Below are 14,171 nucleotides of genomic sequence, written 5' to 3'. Positions count from 1 at the left end.
TAGAGAGAGGCCGATTGCTAGAAAGTTAAAATGTAAAATAATAAGCAGAAATACAGACACGTTATGAGGTAACAGAAAGGACTGACTTTCTCTTGGTGCAGCGTTGTGTAGATAATCCTTTGGCTTCAACAGACACATTTTTGAGGGATAACTGACTCATGGTCTCAGGACATTCCACAAAGAAGAACACATCTCACAGATGATTTTCAATTTAAATTTGACTTCAAGAGAAATCTGAAGAAGTAGAATGACGTGAACTCTGTGATAATTAAGACCTGAGCTTCAAAGGGCTTTGGTGGCCAGTTACGGGTCATGGTGATGGAGGAGGGGAATTACCGGTAAAACCAGGTCTGTACCGCTGCCCAGGAAGTGTCCCTTGATGGTGACGTTTCCTGGCATTGGTCCTTTCCATAACTTTCCAGTTGTCAGGAGTTACAAAGACAGTAATTAGGGACTCTGCTCACACAGTGATCGGCCTGTGCCAGGCACTCTCTGTATACTAATTCATTGAATCTTCCCAACGGCCTGTATTCTAGAACAGTGCACGATAATAGAAGATGCTTAACAAGCATTTGTTGAATGAATAGGTACTTTTAGTAACATCCCATTTCATACATGAGGACAAAGAGACACAGAGATTAAATACATTGTCCAAAGCTACCTAGTTAGCAAGAGCTGGTAATGGGACCCGGGTGGTTCAGTGTTCAAGTCCAGACTTTTAGATTCTGATCTCAGTGATTGTATTTCAAAAATGTGTTGTATCAGACAGTAATAAAACCATGAGTCAGACTGCTCTGTCATTTAGAATTAAAGAGATGGATGGTTAAAGCAAGAATACGTCTTTGTTTGAAGCTTGGAAAATGGGATTAGCTGAGTTAAAAGATGGAAAATACACAACGCAAAGAAAGGCTTTTTTCTTTAAATCTTGGAAGGTTGAGCAGAGTGACTGCCCTCTGGTTCTTCACTCATCAGCGTAGTCCGCGCTGACCAATGCAGTAATGATGGCAGTAGCCACGCCCATTTATTGAGGATGCTAAGTGCTTTACTAACTCACTCAAGGTAGGAACTATTATTACCCTCTTCTCCCTTTTTTGGTGACCAAACTGGGTTCTAGACAAGTTAAATGAGCTGCGTAAAGTCAGACTATATGGTGGGAATCCAGAATTCATGCTTTGACAGCTAGACCCACCTGTGTCCTTGCCACATGGTTAATCCCCAGAAAAGAAAAGAGTGTTTTGAGCTCTGTAGGGCTGACATAGAGACCTTGCATCATCCTGTTAGGGAGGGCTCCCCCCTGGAAATGACCTCTGAGCGCAGAGCTATCCAGTGAGTTTTTAGTCTGCATCGCTCCGAGAGCTCCACCTTTGTTGAATTTGGGAAACCAGACAAGGCTGAAAAGAGTCAGCAAAAAGCAGGCAAATTAAAATTCCACTCAGGCATCTACGGTGTGCCTTGAAACCAGAATGATTGCGTCAGAGCCCTTCCCCCATCGGTGTGGCTGCACCCGACTCCACGGCAATTGGACCAATGGGCTTTGGTGTCTGTTAGGACTCAGGAGACTCATTCGTGTGGACTGGTCTCGAGGCCTCTGCCAGGCCTGTGTGGAGACCGTGCTAGGTGCCAGCTCCTTCATCACGCCTTCAGTGTGTGTTGCCTCATGTGTCCCTTTAAGAACCCTGATAGGGAGATGTCAATTCTCCCCTTTTACAGATGAGGGGCCTAAGCCTCAGAGACGCTGAGTAGCTGATCTGAAGCCACACCACAAGTACCTGAGGGAGCTAGACTCTGCGCCCTGACCTGCCTGGCTCTGCCCTCCCTGCCTTTCACCTCCGGCTCTATGATGCTTGGAATTTAGTGTCTGGGCAGGGTTCTGGGCTGCGGTCACCATTCTCTGTTCCTACACAGCCTTTATTGTGCATTTTGAAGGCTGCTTTTAGAAAATGACAAGAGCCACAAAAAGAAGTGAGTTTTTCTTGGGATATGTGTATAAGGATTATCAATAATACAATAATATATTGGATGCTTAGTACACATTGGACATATCACATCTTACATAAACCCCTTTACACTCCTGTGGGGCTATAGGAAGACCTCATTTAAGAAGCAGTTTTGGGGGTTGTTAAGCTCATATGACCTGAATTAGAACATCTGGGTTGAAATTATGACTTTGTCCTTATTAGCTCTGAGACCACTGGAGGGCAAAAAAAGTGTTACTCGTCTGGCCTCTATATTACCACAACAGAATTTGCCTCAAAGACTTGCGATGATTCAGTGAATTCATGTATGTGAAATCCATAGTAAGCAGTCAGTGAAAAGATAGATATTGTAAATTTCAAGTTTTGGAAACTGAGATGAAGTTTAAAGGCACAGAACAAGGGGCAGGGGAAGCGTTGAATGTCCCAAGCCAATGTTCACCACCCAGCCTGGGAGATATCCTTGAAGCAAGGCCCCAGGGGGTCCATTCCTACATAGAGTTCATCCATTTCCTGTTCATTTACCAAACCAAACCAAGCAAGCCAACACGCTCCAGGTATCCTGGCTGTCAGCATCTTCTGTTCTTACTCCGGCGTAGATCAATTTGTATGAAATCAAAAAGGAAACACAATGTAAGTGCCCTAGTTTGGGGTTCATCATTTAACGAGCGGAGAGGGCATCGCTGTGGAGTTGGAAGCGGAGTCCTTCACTGGCACCTTGTAAATCTCACACCCTCGGGGCTCCAGGGAGAGCTTGTAAAACTCTCCAGGACACACGCTATTAATTTAATCGTGTGGTCATTCAGACCGGACTGTACCAGCTAAGCAAGCCAGGTTCACTGCAGTAAGAAAGGAAAGATCATTTAAAGGATGTCACTGAAACCCTTCGCATGAAGGTCAAACACTGACAAGTTAAAACTATTTTCAAGCATCGTCGATCACTTTGGATGCAGTATATGTAAATAGTTTATTTATGTCTGTGAACCAGTCCCCTGAGGGTCTGGACTAGCAGATTCTATTCATGCCAGCAGGTAATTCTGGAAAACCCTTGACAAGTAACCTGGCTTTGTGTGCAGGGATTTTCATGGAAATGAGACACGGACCTGTCCTCCTGGAAGCTCTAGGCTGCAGAGAAGACAGAAAATAGATAGCTGATTACATAAACAGTGATGTAATGGTAATTGTGATGAAAATGTTGAAAGGGCAAATGGGATAAGGGATCACAAGAGAGAGGGACAAGAGTGGGTAGGTGACATCCATGGGGGCCATTGTAGAAACTCAACTGAGGAGAGCCTGAGTATTTTAGCTCCTTTGTTCAATGATGCTGTAGGTATGGAGGGTGTGGGAACTTAGAGATCAGAATAAATTATAGCAATAATTACATTCATATATACTTATCTATCTGTGATACGTAATTTATGATACAATTAGCAATTATATTAATGTTTATGTTAATGCAATTAACAGTTATTTAAGCATGGGCATGATAAGAACCCGAGATATTAAGAACTCTGCTCAGTGTTCTAGAAATTAACATTCCATTTCTTTGAAAATCATTTCTTATATCATATACACATGAATATGTTCTGCTTCTCTACCTTTTTCCTACAATTTGTTCAAAAGTCTGAAGTTTTATTGTTTGCTCTCTAATGTGTATAATTTTATAGCATGTGCTAGTTTGTGGAGATTCTATCAACACTGAAGTGAAAGAACCCGCTTGTCAATGTCACATAAGTTTTGGGCTAAGTGTAGTGTTTCTGCTAACCCAACATCTTCAGATATTAACTGTGTCACCACCCTTGGGGACAAGGGGAGGTCCGGTGTCTGGACGCCCCCTCTCTGCCAATCAGAGAGTGGCAAGTGTTTGCAGATGCCCTTTAAATGGAGATTAAGTGGTCACATAAAGCTCTCTACCCTAGCAAAAGTTGGGATATATGAGCCCAGACAGAATGGATTTTTAGGAGTTTTATAATTGGTCCAGCCTCAGACTTATGGGTCAGAAGATGAGACTAACACCTTCATTTTGGCACTGACGCCTTCTCAGGAAACAAGTGAACTTTATAGGTATGTATCTGCTTAAGAGTCATCCATGGCCCATACAATTGAGATAAGTGGACAGCCCGTAGTTTGACTCAGCGCTAGAAAACAGTGAGGCTGGGTGGAGCCACTCTCTAAATGTCAGGTCTTTATGATGTTTGTGGTGTCCAGGGGCTCACCTCAGCAGCGCACGAGGCCGATGGTGTGTGCGCACCACAGTCCACGGTGATGCAGGAAGGTGGAGTTGAAAGATCACAGCCCTTGGAGTTGGCCAAGTTGGCATCTGGGCCCATCCAGCTACTTTGTAGTTAGACTTCAGCTATTTCTTTCTAAACCTTATGAACGTCAGTTTCCTCATGTTGAAAATGATTTTAAAAAAATGGTATCCATTTCTTAGGGTTGATATAAGATTTGTAGTAGCATGTATTAAGTGTTTTATATAGTGAGATGCTTAATAAATACTGAGAAGTTCCTTTTTATGAGGCGTATCCCCAGTCATGGGCAACTCATCATCATCTGATTATGATTATTTTTTTTTATTGTAGACTCTTCCCAAAATCCTTGATAAGCTAGCACCAGCCTTCACGATGAGCAGCTGCAGCTTCCTTGTGGAGAAATCGCGTGCCTCCACCGCCCGGGTCGTGGTGTGGAGAGAGATGGGCGTGTCCAGGAGCTACACCATGGAGAGCAGCTACTGTGGCTGTAACCAGGGCCCCTACCAGGTACGTGAGGCTGGGGGATCCCCAGGCTTTCTGTGCACTGTCGGAGGGGAGCTCCCTGGCCCTGCGCCCTGACCTTGCAGAAGAACTGGTTTGGTGACTGCCTTCACAGGCAGCACTACCTATGTTGGTCCTGGAAGCCATTCGTGCATGCCTGCTGATTGGGTTTGTCAATCACCTGCCCTTGCCAGCAAGGGGCAGGGAGCCTTGCGCAGACATCCAGCCCCAACTTTTATGGGGCCTCGGCCTGGCCCTGCTGTGTGCCCGGGAACACTTTACAACAAGGAGACAGACTGGTCCCGCCTGCATCATAAAAAGTGCAGGTCGGTGCATAGATGCATTCAGTGCATGTGTGTTATGTTGCCCTGTCTTCTGGACTTATCTCATTCGGCAGCTCTCTGTATCCTGCTGTCACCAGGGCACACAGCAGGTATGTGCATGACGCCGGTCTCCCCGAGATGGGCGGCTCCAGGACTCATGCTCTAGTGTTGAGGGAAAAGGCTCGTATAAATCACCTTCTTCCTACAGCTCTATTAAAACTGCACGAGCAGCTGGAGAGCTGCTGCACCGGGCTGTCCTAGCTGTTCTCACTCCCTGCTAGAGAAGCATGAATAAGAGACGTTGTGACAGCGCCGGAGTAATAGACCCTTTTGAATTTGTTAGGCAAACAGACCCACTCCTCCTCCTGGACTTCAACCCCAAGAGTACCTGGATTTCACCAGCATTAAAGCTTATTGTGTTGGCTTTGATAGCATCCAGGAAACTCTTGGCATCGACGCAGCCCTGTGCTTAGAAATCCACTCGCTCTCACAGGGAGTGACAGGGGATGAGCAGGACCTAACTTCCCATCTGAGTTTTCTCCACACTGGGCTACCGAACCGCCATGTTGACCCATTCATTCTGTTAGCCAGTTAGTTCATCTGAATAGTTGCTTGAAAGAATCGTTTTGTTACTGAATTAGTAAACTATTCGACCTCATTCGTCTTTATTTACCCACATTAATGTCCATGCAGAATGAGAAGGATGAGGTCATTGGTCGGGCATGGAATTGCGCGTCAAGAGACCTCACCCTTCCAGTTGCCTGCAGAGCTGCAAGCGACTTACCTCTATGAACCTGTAAGGTTCATATATCAAATGCAGGTAGTAATAAGGACTCCTGTCTCCCCTACTACACAAGAGTCATGTAAAGGTCAAAAGAGAGTGTGCGTGTGAATGTCCTTGGCAGTTAAATAACCAGGAATCTGTTCCGTCTCTTGACAATCAACACCCATCACATTGGAAAAACTAAGCCTGGACTATTGAGACTTTGAGACCTTAGTGATATAGACTTGTGCCTCTCTAGCTGTTTGCCTCTTGAGGAAAGGGGCCTGTTTTACTTGTTTAAAAGACAACTCCGTGTCACTGTCACAGATTTATTGGGTGGGTGGCTTTTACTGACTTTGTTTCTCCAAGTGCCAATTCAGGCTCCCAGCTTCCAGTCACATAAGTGTCAATGTCATTCGTGATCAGTCACCTGGAAATTCAAAGCCCTTTGCATGTGTTGTTTGAAAACTAAAGGATTCATAGGTTCAGGGCTTCACCAAGTCTCCGTCTTCTGTACACAGTGGCTGTTGCCGAGGACAAAGCATAAAAGAGGTTTGCCCAATGGGACGGCTTTCAGGTACAGGCTCAGCATTTGCCCTGGGAAATTTTCCACATGGCCTTTGCGTGGGGTCTCTGTCAGAAAGAATGGAGAAGGAACTGGCTAGATGCTAGAGGAATCCCTCTCAGTGCCAAAAGCCAGTGCCTGGCTTTTCCTTAATCCCATTCCCTGTAGGAAACTCCTCTCCAGATGGATTTGTGTTCTCCTTCCCTTTTGTTTTTCTGTCCTTCCAAACGTTGGGGAGTAACAAGCAGAACTACAGACACTGAACAAAAGGATACTGAGTAGTTTTACATATGAGTGTGTGTGTGAGTGTGTGTGTGTGTGTGTGTGTGTGAGTGTGTGTGTGTGTGTGTGTGTGTGTAGGAGGGGAAGCCAGCCCCGAGTTGGGTGTTTCGGTGATTTTTGTTTGAGATACATAATGAAGCCCATGAGCTATAAAGCAGGAGAGAAATTTCCATCCTGAACATATTGCAAATGACTTTTGTACATTGAGAAGCTGAGTCCCACTTGGGTCCTGAGGTTATTATTCTAAGGTCATCTTTCCATTCTTTGTTTAGCATTGCCATTTATCCAAAAGATGGAGGATACTTAAAGACACCCACGAGGGGCATTCCTCCCTTCCTTCATAAGAATATAAATATTTTCACAGTTTCTCTGGTTAATGCAGCTTTAAAGGAGTTCCAATCATTTCTCCCCCAGCACACTCAGGGCCTGATGTGTTAGTATTGAAATGAAATATCATTTCTTACGGTGACATTTATGTTGGAACTGCATTAGAGAACATAAGCTGTTACCTTCAAATAATTATTATTAATGTGATATTTTATATTTTCCAGTCTATAGTTGGCTAATTTAAAAAAAAGTCCCTGCTTTTGTTTTTTGGGGATAAAGTCTCATTTGTATTTAGTGTGGAAGTTCTATCCGCCGAAAGATGTACTTTAGTTACTAGGGACTGACCCGAAGCTATGGAGGCTTTTGAGGGGGGAAAGCCAAAACGCAATGATGGATCTTTTGGGAGATCATTTTTGAGAGGTGTCCAGTCCACGAGGACAGCTGCGTGCCTCATACCGAGTGCTCGTGACCTGAGGTCACATAGATGTGTGTTTGCACATACAAAGGCATGTGACCCTTTGGGAGAATAACGTGAGTTATTCCCACCCAAGCAGGTGTCAACATGCTCCCTGGCAATTGACTTGCGGGATAGCAGAGTGGGTCTTGCAGGAAGGACGGAGGTGGGTGACTCAGCTGAGGTCTGCAGAGTGACTCAACGGCTGTTTAAATTCCCGACCTGCAAACTGCCCCCCTCCTATTGTGGATCCTTCAGCAGTCCATTTTTCCCACCACCAATAGAGGGACCTTTCCCTAACCCAAACCTAGTCAAGTCACAGAACCACCTATAATGTCTTCATTATGTCTAGCGCCTTATCATGAGCACAAGACCTTTTATAAACTCATTTTTTTTTATACTCAGTGCGTAGTTTGGTATAAAGGAAGTGTGACAAATGTGCGATGACTGATGAATGAATGAATAAGTGAACAAAGGAACGAATGGTGATTCCCAGGCAGAGTCTGTTGGTTATTCTCTCTGTCCGTGGATAACCAGAAAAGGAGAAGTCGCCATGGCCCACATGGGATTAGAAGCCATTCTCAAATGGAGCTCTCAAGGGTCGTTGTGATGGGTGGATGGGGACAAGGCGAGGGTCAGAGAGGAAAATGCCTAAGGATGCAATGCGGAGATCTTTCAGACTTGTCAGTATAGACGGGATTTGAGAGCATCGAATGGATTCTTTTCCCGAGTAAGGCGATTTCAGCCCGGGTGCGGAATGTCACTTGGGCGCATTCTAATCACAGGTGACGATTAGACAGAGAGGCTTCCACCTGCACACGTGGCGGACATTGCAGTGCACCTTCTAGATTCCTCTTTAGGGCCCAGGCGCTCATACCCGTGTCCATCACCGGAAATGCCGGTAGCTGATGAAAGCGGCCGTGATCAAAGCTGTGGCTTGTACATGCCAGGGGCCTGCATGCAGTGTCAGGTCTCCGTGGGGGTACAAAGGCTTGGCTCCCCAGCCTCGATTGGGAAACCCCAAAAGGCTGTTCCAGCGCCAGGGCTCCCTGTAGGATTGGCTGGGGCCTCTGTTGCAATTGCATTGCAATCCCGTGTCCTCCGCTGCACAGTTCTGTGTCCCTCGCCACTCACAGCTGTTCCTGTAAGCGCTCCCCCAAAATCCTTCTACAGAGCAAAGTATAGCTCAAAAATACTTCAAAACATACTTTTCAAAAAGGCCTAGATTAGATTAGGAAAGTTTAAATGTTGGAACGAAGCACTTCAGCTATTTGAAGATGGCTTGATAGGGGTGAGTTTTGTAGAAGAAGTTTAAATGATCTGAATTGGGCTTTCAAGGCTCCCAGCATCCTCTCCTTCACACTGTGCTCACCTGAGTGTTTAGGGATGGAGGCGTCTACAGAGAATTAGAGACGGCAGCTGGGTGTAGGTGCCATCACAAATGACCACCAACTAGGTGGCTTAAAACAGCACACATGTATTCTCTCCTACCTCTGGAGGCTGGGAAGGTCTTGGCAGTGCTGTGCTCTCTCTCACGCCTCTCTCTTAGCTTCTGGCGGGACAGGAAATGCTGGTGTTCCTCGGCTTATAGATGTATCACGCCATTCTCTTCCTGTGCTATCACGGGGCCTTCCGCTTCTGTGTGTCCCCTCCCCTTCTTATAAGGACCCCAGACACACTTGGATTAGGGACCCACCCTGCTCCAGTATGACATCATCTTAACTAACTACATCTGCAATGACCGACCCTGTTTTCAAATAAGGTCACATGCTGAGGTACTGGAAAGGACGTGAATTTTGGGGGAGATACTGTGCAACCTAGTGCAGTGGGTTTGGCATGAAGGTACAGAATATATAGGCCCAAGAACCAAAAAGAGTTTTGTTTTGTTTTGCTTTCTGTCTTCATATTGCCATGCAGTGAAGCCCCAAACATTATAACAGGTCATGTTTTCTCTTCATCTCACAATCATGAAAATGAAAGGTTTTTTGATTTTTTTTTTAGAACATCTGTGCTTTTAGGTAGTTGACTTTATATTTTAAGAATGGTCCAATATCCCAGTGACTGTTGAAAGATGTTTTTATTTGTTTGCTTGTTTCTAGCTCCTGGGGACCTCAAGGTCACGATATCCTGTAGAACAAAAGAGTCTAAGAACAGATATAATTATATACAAAATTGTTTGCCTATGTGTACAGTTCTCTAGGGGAGAGCATCTACCATTTTTGAGATATTCTTGAAAGGATGGAAGACACCCCCCCCAAAAAAAGATTAAGATCTTCTGCCTTTGTTTATTGAATCCAAGATCTCCAGAGGGCCCGTCTCAGCTTTTTAGTTTCTGCTCCTGCATCAACTCTAGAAGTGCTTGGCTTGACTTTGTGAAAACCCAGTGCCGTCTGTAAATCGCTGAGTATTTCTGCCTACTTTTCAGTTGTCACAAGAACAGTGATTCGTATCATTAAGAATGGACTGGTGTAACTTCAGTCTAAATCTTCTGTGAATACCTGTGACACTAATCTTTGCAGAATGCTGCTTTGCACAGGTGGTTGTTGAGACAGAGAGCGGCAGGGTCAAGTTCACCTGGGATTTGTTAGAATCCAGGCCCCACCTCCTGTACCAGGATCTGCATTTTAACAAGATCCCAAGGTGATTCTTGACCCAGGAAGCTGGAAAATTAGACCAGCCTTGGTCAGCAGGGAGGTGAGAAAGGATTAGGGGGTCAGGAAAGGGAAACTGGGGCACACTGACTTTTCTGGTAGGGCAAAGACGTTGCTCCCAGAAATTCTGTGAGCAAGTATGCGGTGTCTGTAAATGTGATTTGAAAGTTGAACGTGATCCCTACTAAGCAGACATTTTGTGGGTCTGTGCCAACGTTTTAACGCTAGATGAGTTTGTGATGGTTTCTGCCACACGCACCCATGCTCTCGAACCATCTTCCCCTCTCCGGGGCTTAGAAAAGAGGACAATCTCCCAAACGCCTGTTTTGCCATTGAAATACCACTTCATTCCTTTGTAGATGCAAATATGATATCCACATACTACTCTGTCATTTTAACCTGAGCCACTATTTGAACCATTTAGGTCAAGTTCCTTTCCTTTCTCATTCACTGTGATTCAACAAGTGTTGCCTTGCTGTTCATTTTTTATTTTCTTGCCTCCATGTATATGATCTCCAAGCACGCTGTGAGCCGTTTATTAACTTCCAGAATGTCTGTCAGCAGTATGCTAGAATACTGAAGGGAATTAAATAAAAATCAAGAGGCAGATATGCTAATAAGGCTGCCAGCAGGGGCCTTTCCTGGAATAACTAAAGCTCTCGGGGAGCCGTGAATGTTTAATGCCCATCCTAGAAGATGGTTCCTTGTATCAAAAGTGAGGACGGAATCTGGCACTTGGGAAAATCCAAGAGCCTCCGATGCCCTCTGATTCTTTAAACATAATATGGCTTCAAAGGACCAAGAAGAGGCGATGGCTTATCTCTTAAATCTTACTCTCCCCATGTGATCAATGGAAATGCAATAAGCCCGATACCCTAAAGGAGCAGATAGGAAACTAAAGAAACAATGGTTTGAATCCTAGGTTTTCATTAGCTTGCCACATAGGGAGAAGGACCGGCTGAACCTGAGATGCCTTTCTTTGGTTCTTGGTGCGTGACAGCTCCTTAGCGTAGCAGCTCTTTACAAATGTGCTGGAAAGGCAGAGTCCAGATTATGAAAAAGTTATCCACGGGATGTTTTCTCTCTACGAAATCGAGTGACCCCCAGAGCACAGTACCTTCCCTGACTAGGCATAGCAGGTGACAGCTCCATTCGTCCAGCCAATTTTTAGCAAATTGTTTAATTTATAAATTGCTTAAGATATTTTATTAAACTCTAGCTAACATGCAATATTATATTAGTTTCAGGTGTACACTATATTTATTCAATGTTTATATACCTAAAAAAGTGATCACCATGATAAGTCCAGCAACCGTCTGACACTGTCCCATGCTGTCACAAAATATTATTGACTATATTCCCCATGCTGTATATTATATCCCTATGACTTCTGTGTTTTATACCTGGACATTTGGACCTCTTATTCCCTTTCACCTTCTTTCCCCCCCCAACTTTTGTAATTTTTCCATTACAGTTGATATTTGACATTATTTTATATTAATTTCAGGTGTTCAGCATAGAGGTTAGACATTGATATAATTTAAGAAGTGATCCCCCTGACTGGTACCCACCTGGCACTATACAGAGTTATTACCATAGTATTGACTATATTCCCTATGCTGTACTTTACATCCCCATGACTATTTTTGTAACTACCATTTTTTCCTTCTTAATCTCTTCACCTTTTTCACCCTGTACCCCAACCCCCCTCCCATCTATCACCCTGATAAATCTAGTACTCATCTGACACCATACAAAGTTATTACAATGGTATTGACTCTATTATTCCTTATGCTGTACCCTGCATCCTTATAACTACTGTGTAACAACCAATTTGTACTTCTTAATCCCGCCCCCTTTTTCATCCCCCAAGCTCCCCATCTTGCAACCATCAAAATATTCTCTGTACCTATGAGTTTGTTTCTGTTTTGTTTATTTCGTTCTTTAGATTCCACATATAAGTGAAATCACATTGCATCTGTCTTTCTCTGTCTGACACTCCACTCAGCACGGTACCCTCCAGGGCCATCCATGCTGCCGCAGGTGGCGAGAACCCATTCCCTTCCCTGGCCGAGCAGTATTCCATTGTATGTATATACCACCTCTTCTTTATCCATTCATCCATCGTCGGGCACTCAAGCTGCCTCCACATCTCGGCCATGGTAAACAATGCTGCAATGAACATATGGACGCACATGTCCCCTCAGAGTAGCATTTTGGGTTTCTTCAGATAAATACCCAGAAGTGGGATTACTGGGTCCTTGTTTTGTCTCTTGTTCTAGCCTTTGTTTTAAAGTCCATTTTGTCTGGTATAAGTATGGCTACCCCAGCCTTTTTTTTAATTTCCATTTTCATGAAATAGCTTTTTCCAATCCTTTACTTTCAGTCTGTTCGTGTCTTTCGGTCTGAAGTGCATCTCTTGTAGGCAGCATATGTAAGGGTCTTGTTTTCTTATCTATTCAGCCACCCTATGTCTTTGGATTGGAGCGTTTAATCCATTTACATTGAAAGTAATTATTGCTAGATATGTAGCTATTGCCATTTTTATTATTCGTATTGGTGGGTGGTGTTTTTTTTTTTCCATCTTAAAGAAGTCCCTCTAACATCCTTGTAATACTGGTTTGGTGGTGATGAACTCCTTTAGCTTTTTCTTGTCTGGGAAGCTTTTTATCCATCCTTTGATTTTAAATGGTAGCTTTGCTGGGTAGAGTAGCCTTGGTTGCAGGTCCTTGCTTTTCATCACTTGGTATATTTTGTGCCAATCCCTTCTGGCCTGCAAAGTTTCTGTTGAGTAATCAGCAGACAGTCTCATGGGAGCTCCATTATAAGTTACTAGTTGCTTTTGTCTTGCTGCTTTTAGAATTCTCTCTTTGTCTTTAAACTTTACTGTTTTAATTATAATGTGTCTTGGTGTGAGTCTGTTCGGGTTCATCTTGTTTGCACCTCTCTGTGCTTCTTGGGCTTATATGTCTATTTCACCATGTTATGAAAATTTTTAGTTATTTTTTTCTTCAAATAGGTTCTCAATCCCTTGCTCTCTCTCTCCTCCTTCTGGTACCCCTATGATGTGAATGTTGTTACACTTGATGTTGTCCCAGAGGTCTCTTAAACTATCCTCATCTTTTTTGGATTCTTTTTTTTTTTTTGCTGTTCTGATTGGGTGTTTTCTGTCGCTCTTTTTCCAAATCGCTAATTCCATACTTGGCTTCATCTAGTCTGCTGGTGATTCTCTAGTGCATTCTTCATTTCAGTTATTGTATTTTTCACTTCTGACTTGTTCTTTTTTATGGTTTATTTGTCCTTTTAAATACTTGCTATCTCTTTGTTGCAGTTCTCACTAAGTTCCTTGAATAGCCTTATAACCATTGTTTTATACTCTGTACCTGGTAGGTTGCTTGCTTTCTTCATTTATGTCTTTTTCTGGAGTTTCCTCCTATTCTTTTGTTTGGGGTGTATTTCTTTGTTTCCTCATTTTCCTGCCTCACTGTGTTTTTTATTTTTATGTATTAGCTAGATCTGCTATGTCTCCCAGTCTTGGCTGGGTGGCCTTAGGTAGTAGGTGCTCTGTGGGGTCCTGGCACAGTCTCCCTGGTCACCTGCACCAGGGTTCTAAGAGTATGCCCTGTGTGGGTTGTGTGTACCCTCCTGTTATAGTTGAACCTTGATTGCTATTGGCACATCAGTGGGTGGGGTTGACCCTCAGGCTGACTGGCTGTGGGGTTTGGCCACATCCACAGCTTACGGGGTGCTCTTTGGCAGCTTACCTCACTGAGTGGAATTTGCCCCAGCAGCCTCTGCTGCCTGTCGAGATCACCCTTTGTGTGTGCCACTTGTGGGGCTAATTCAGTTGTGCTCTGCTGTGGTCTGAAGCCCAACTCCAAGTATGTTGGTTCTGGGGCCTCTTGGGAGGGGTTCTGGTGCAGGCCCAGGTCACCACTGCCTGTGACCAGCCAGGGACTACCTGGTAGGAGCTACAAAGTGATCCATGGTTGTTCACTGTCTTTGCTAAACTTGGAGGCACATGAGAGAGGCCTCGCTGCCAACCAAGGACAGCTGCCACCAGTACCAGGCCTGGGGTAG

At 44.3% G+C, this 14,171-nt stretch overlaps 1 protein-coding gene across 1 annotated transcript in view; it reads left to right on the top strand.

Annotated features, from left to right (window-relative positions):
* Positions 1–14,171, top strand: part of LOC109394765 (cytosolic carboxypeptidase 4-like) — a 338,338-nt gene that overhangs the window by 240,742 nt on the left and 83,425 nt on the right. Inside the window, exon 7 of the mRNA XM_019665197.1 lies at positions 4,556–4,732. Within this exon, the coding sequence (XP_019520742.1) occupies positions 4,556–4,732 (177 nt within the window). The remainder of the gene's footprint in view (positions 1–4,555; positions 4,733–14,171) is intronic.

The sequence above is a fragment of the Hipposideros armiger genome, unplaced genomic scaffold (assembly GCF_001890085.2).
Source record: "Hipposideros armiger isolate ML-2016 unplaced genomic scaffold, ASM189008v1 scaffold_436, whole genome shotgun sequence".
Taxonomy (NCBI): domain Eukaryota; kingdom Metazoa; phylum Chordata; class Mammalia; order Chiroptera; family Hipposideridae; genus Hipposideros; species Hipposideros armiger.
The sequence above is the reverse complement of the archived record's forward strand: the minus strand, read 5'-3'. Positions and strand labels throughout refer to the sequence as shown.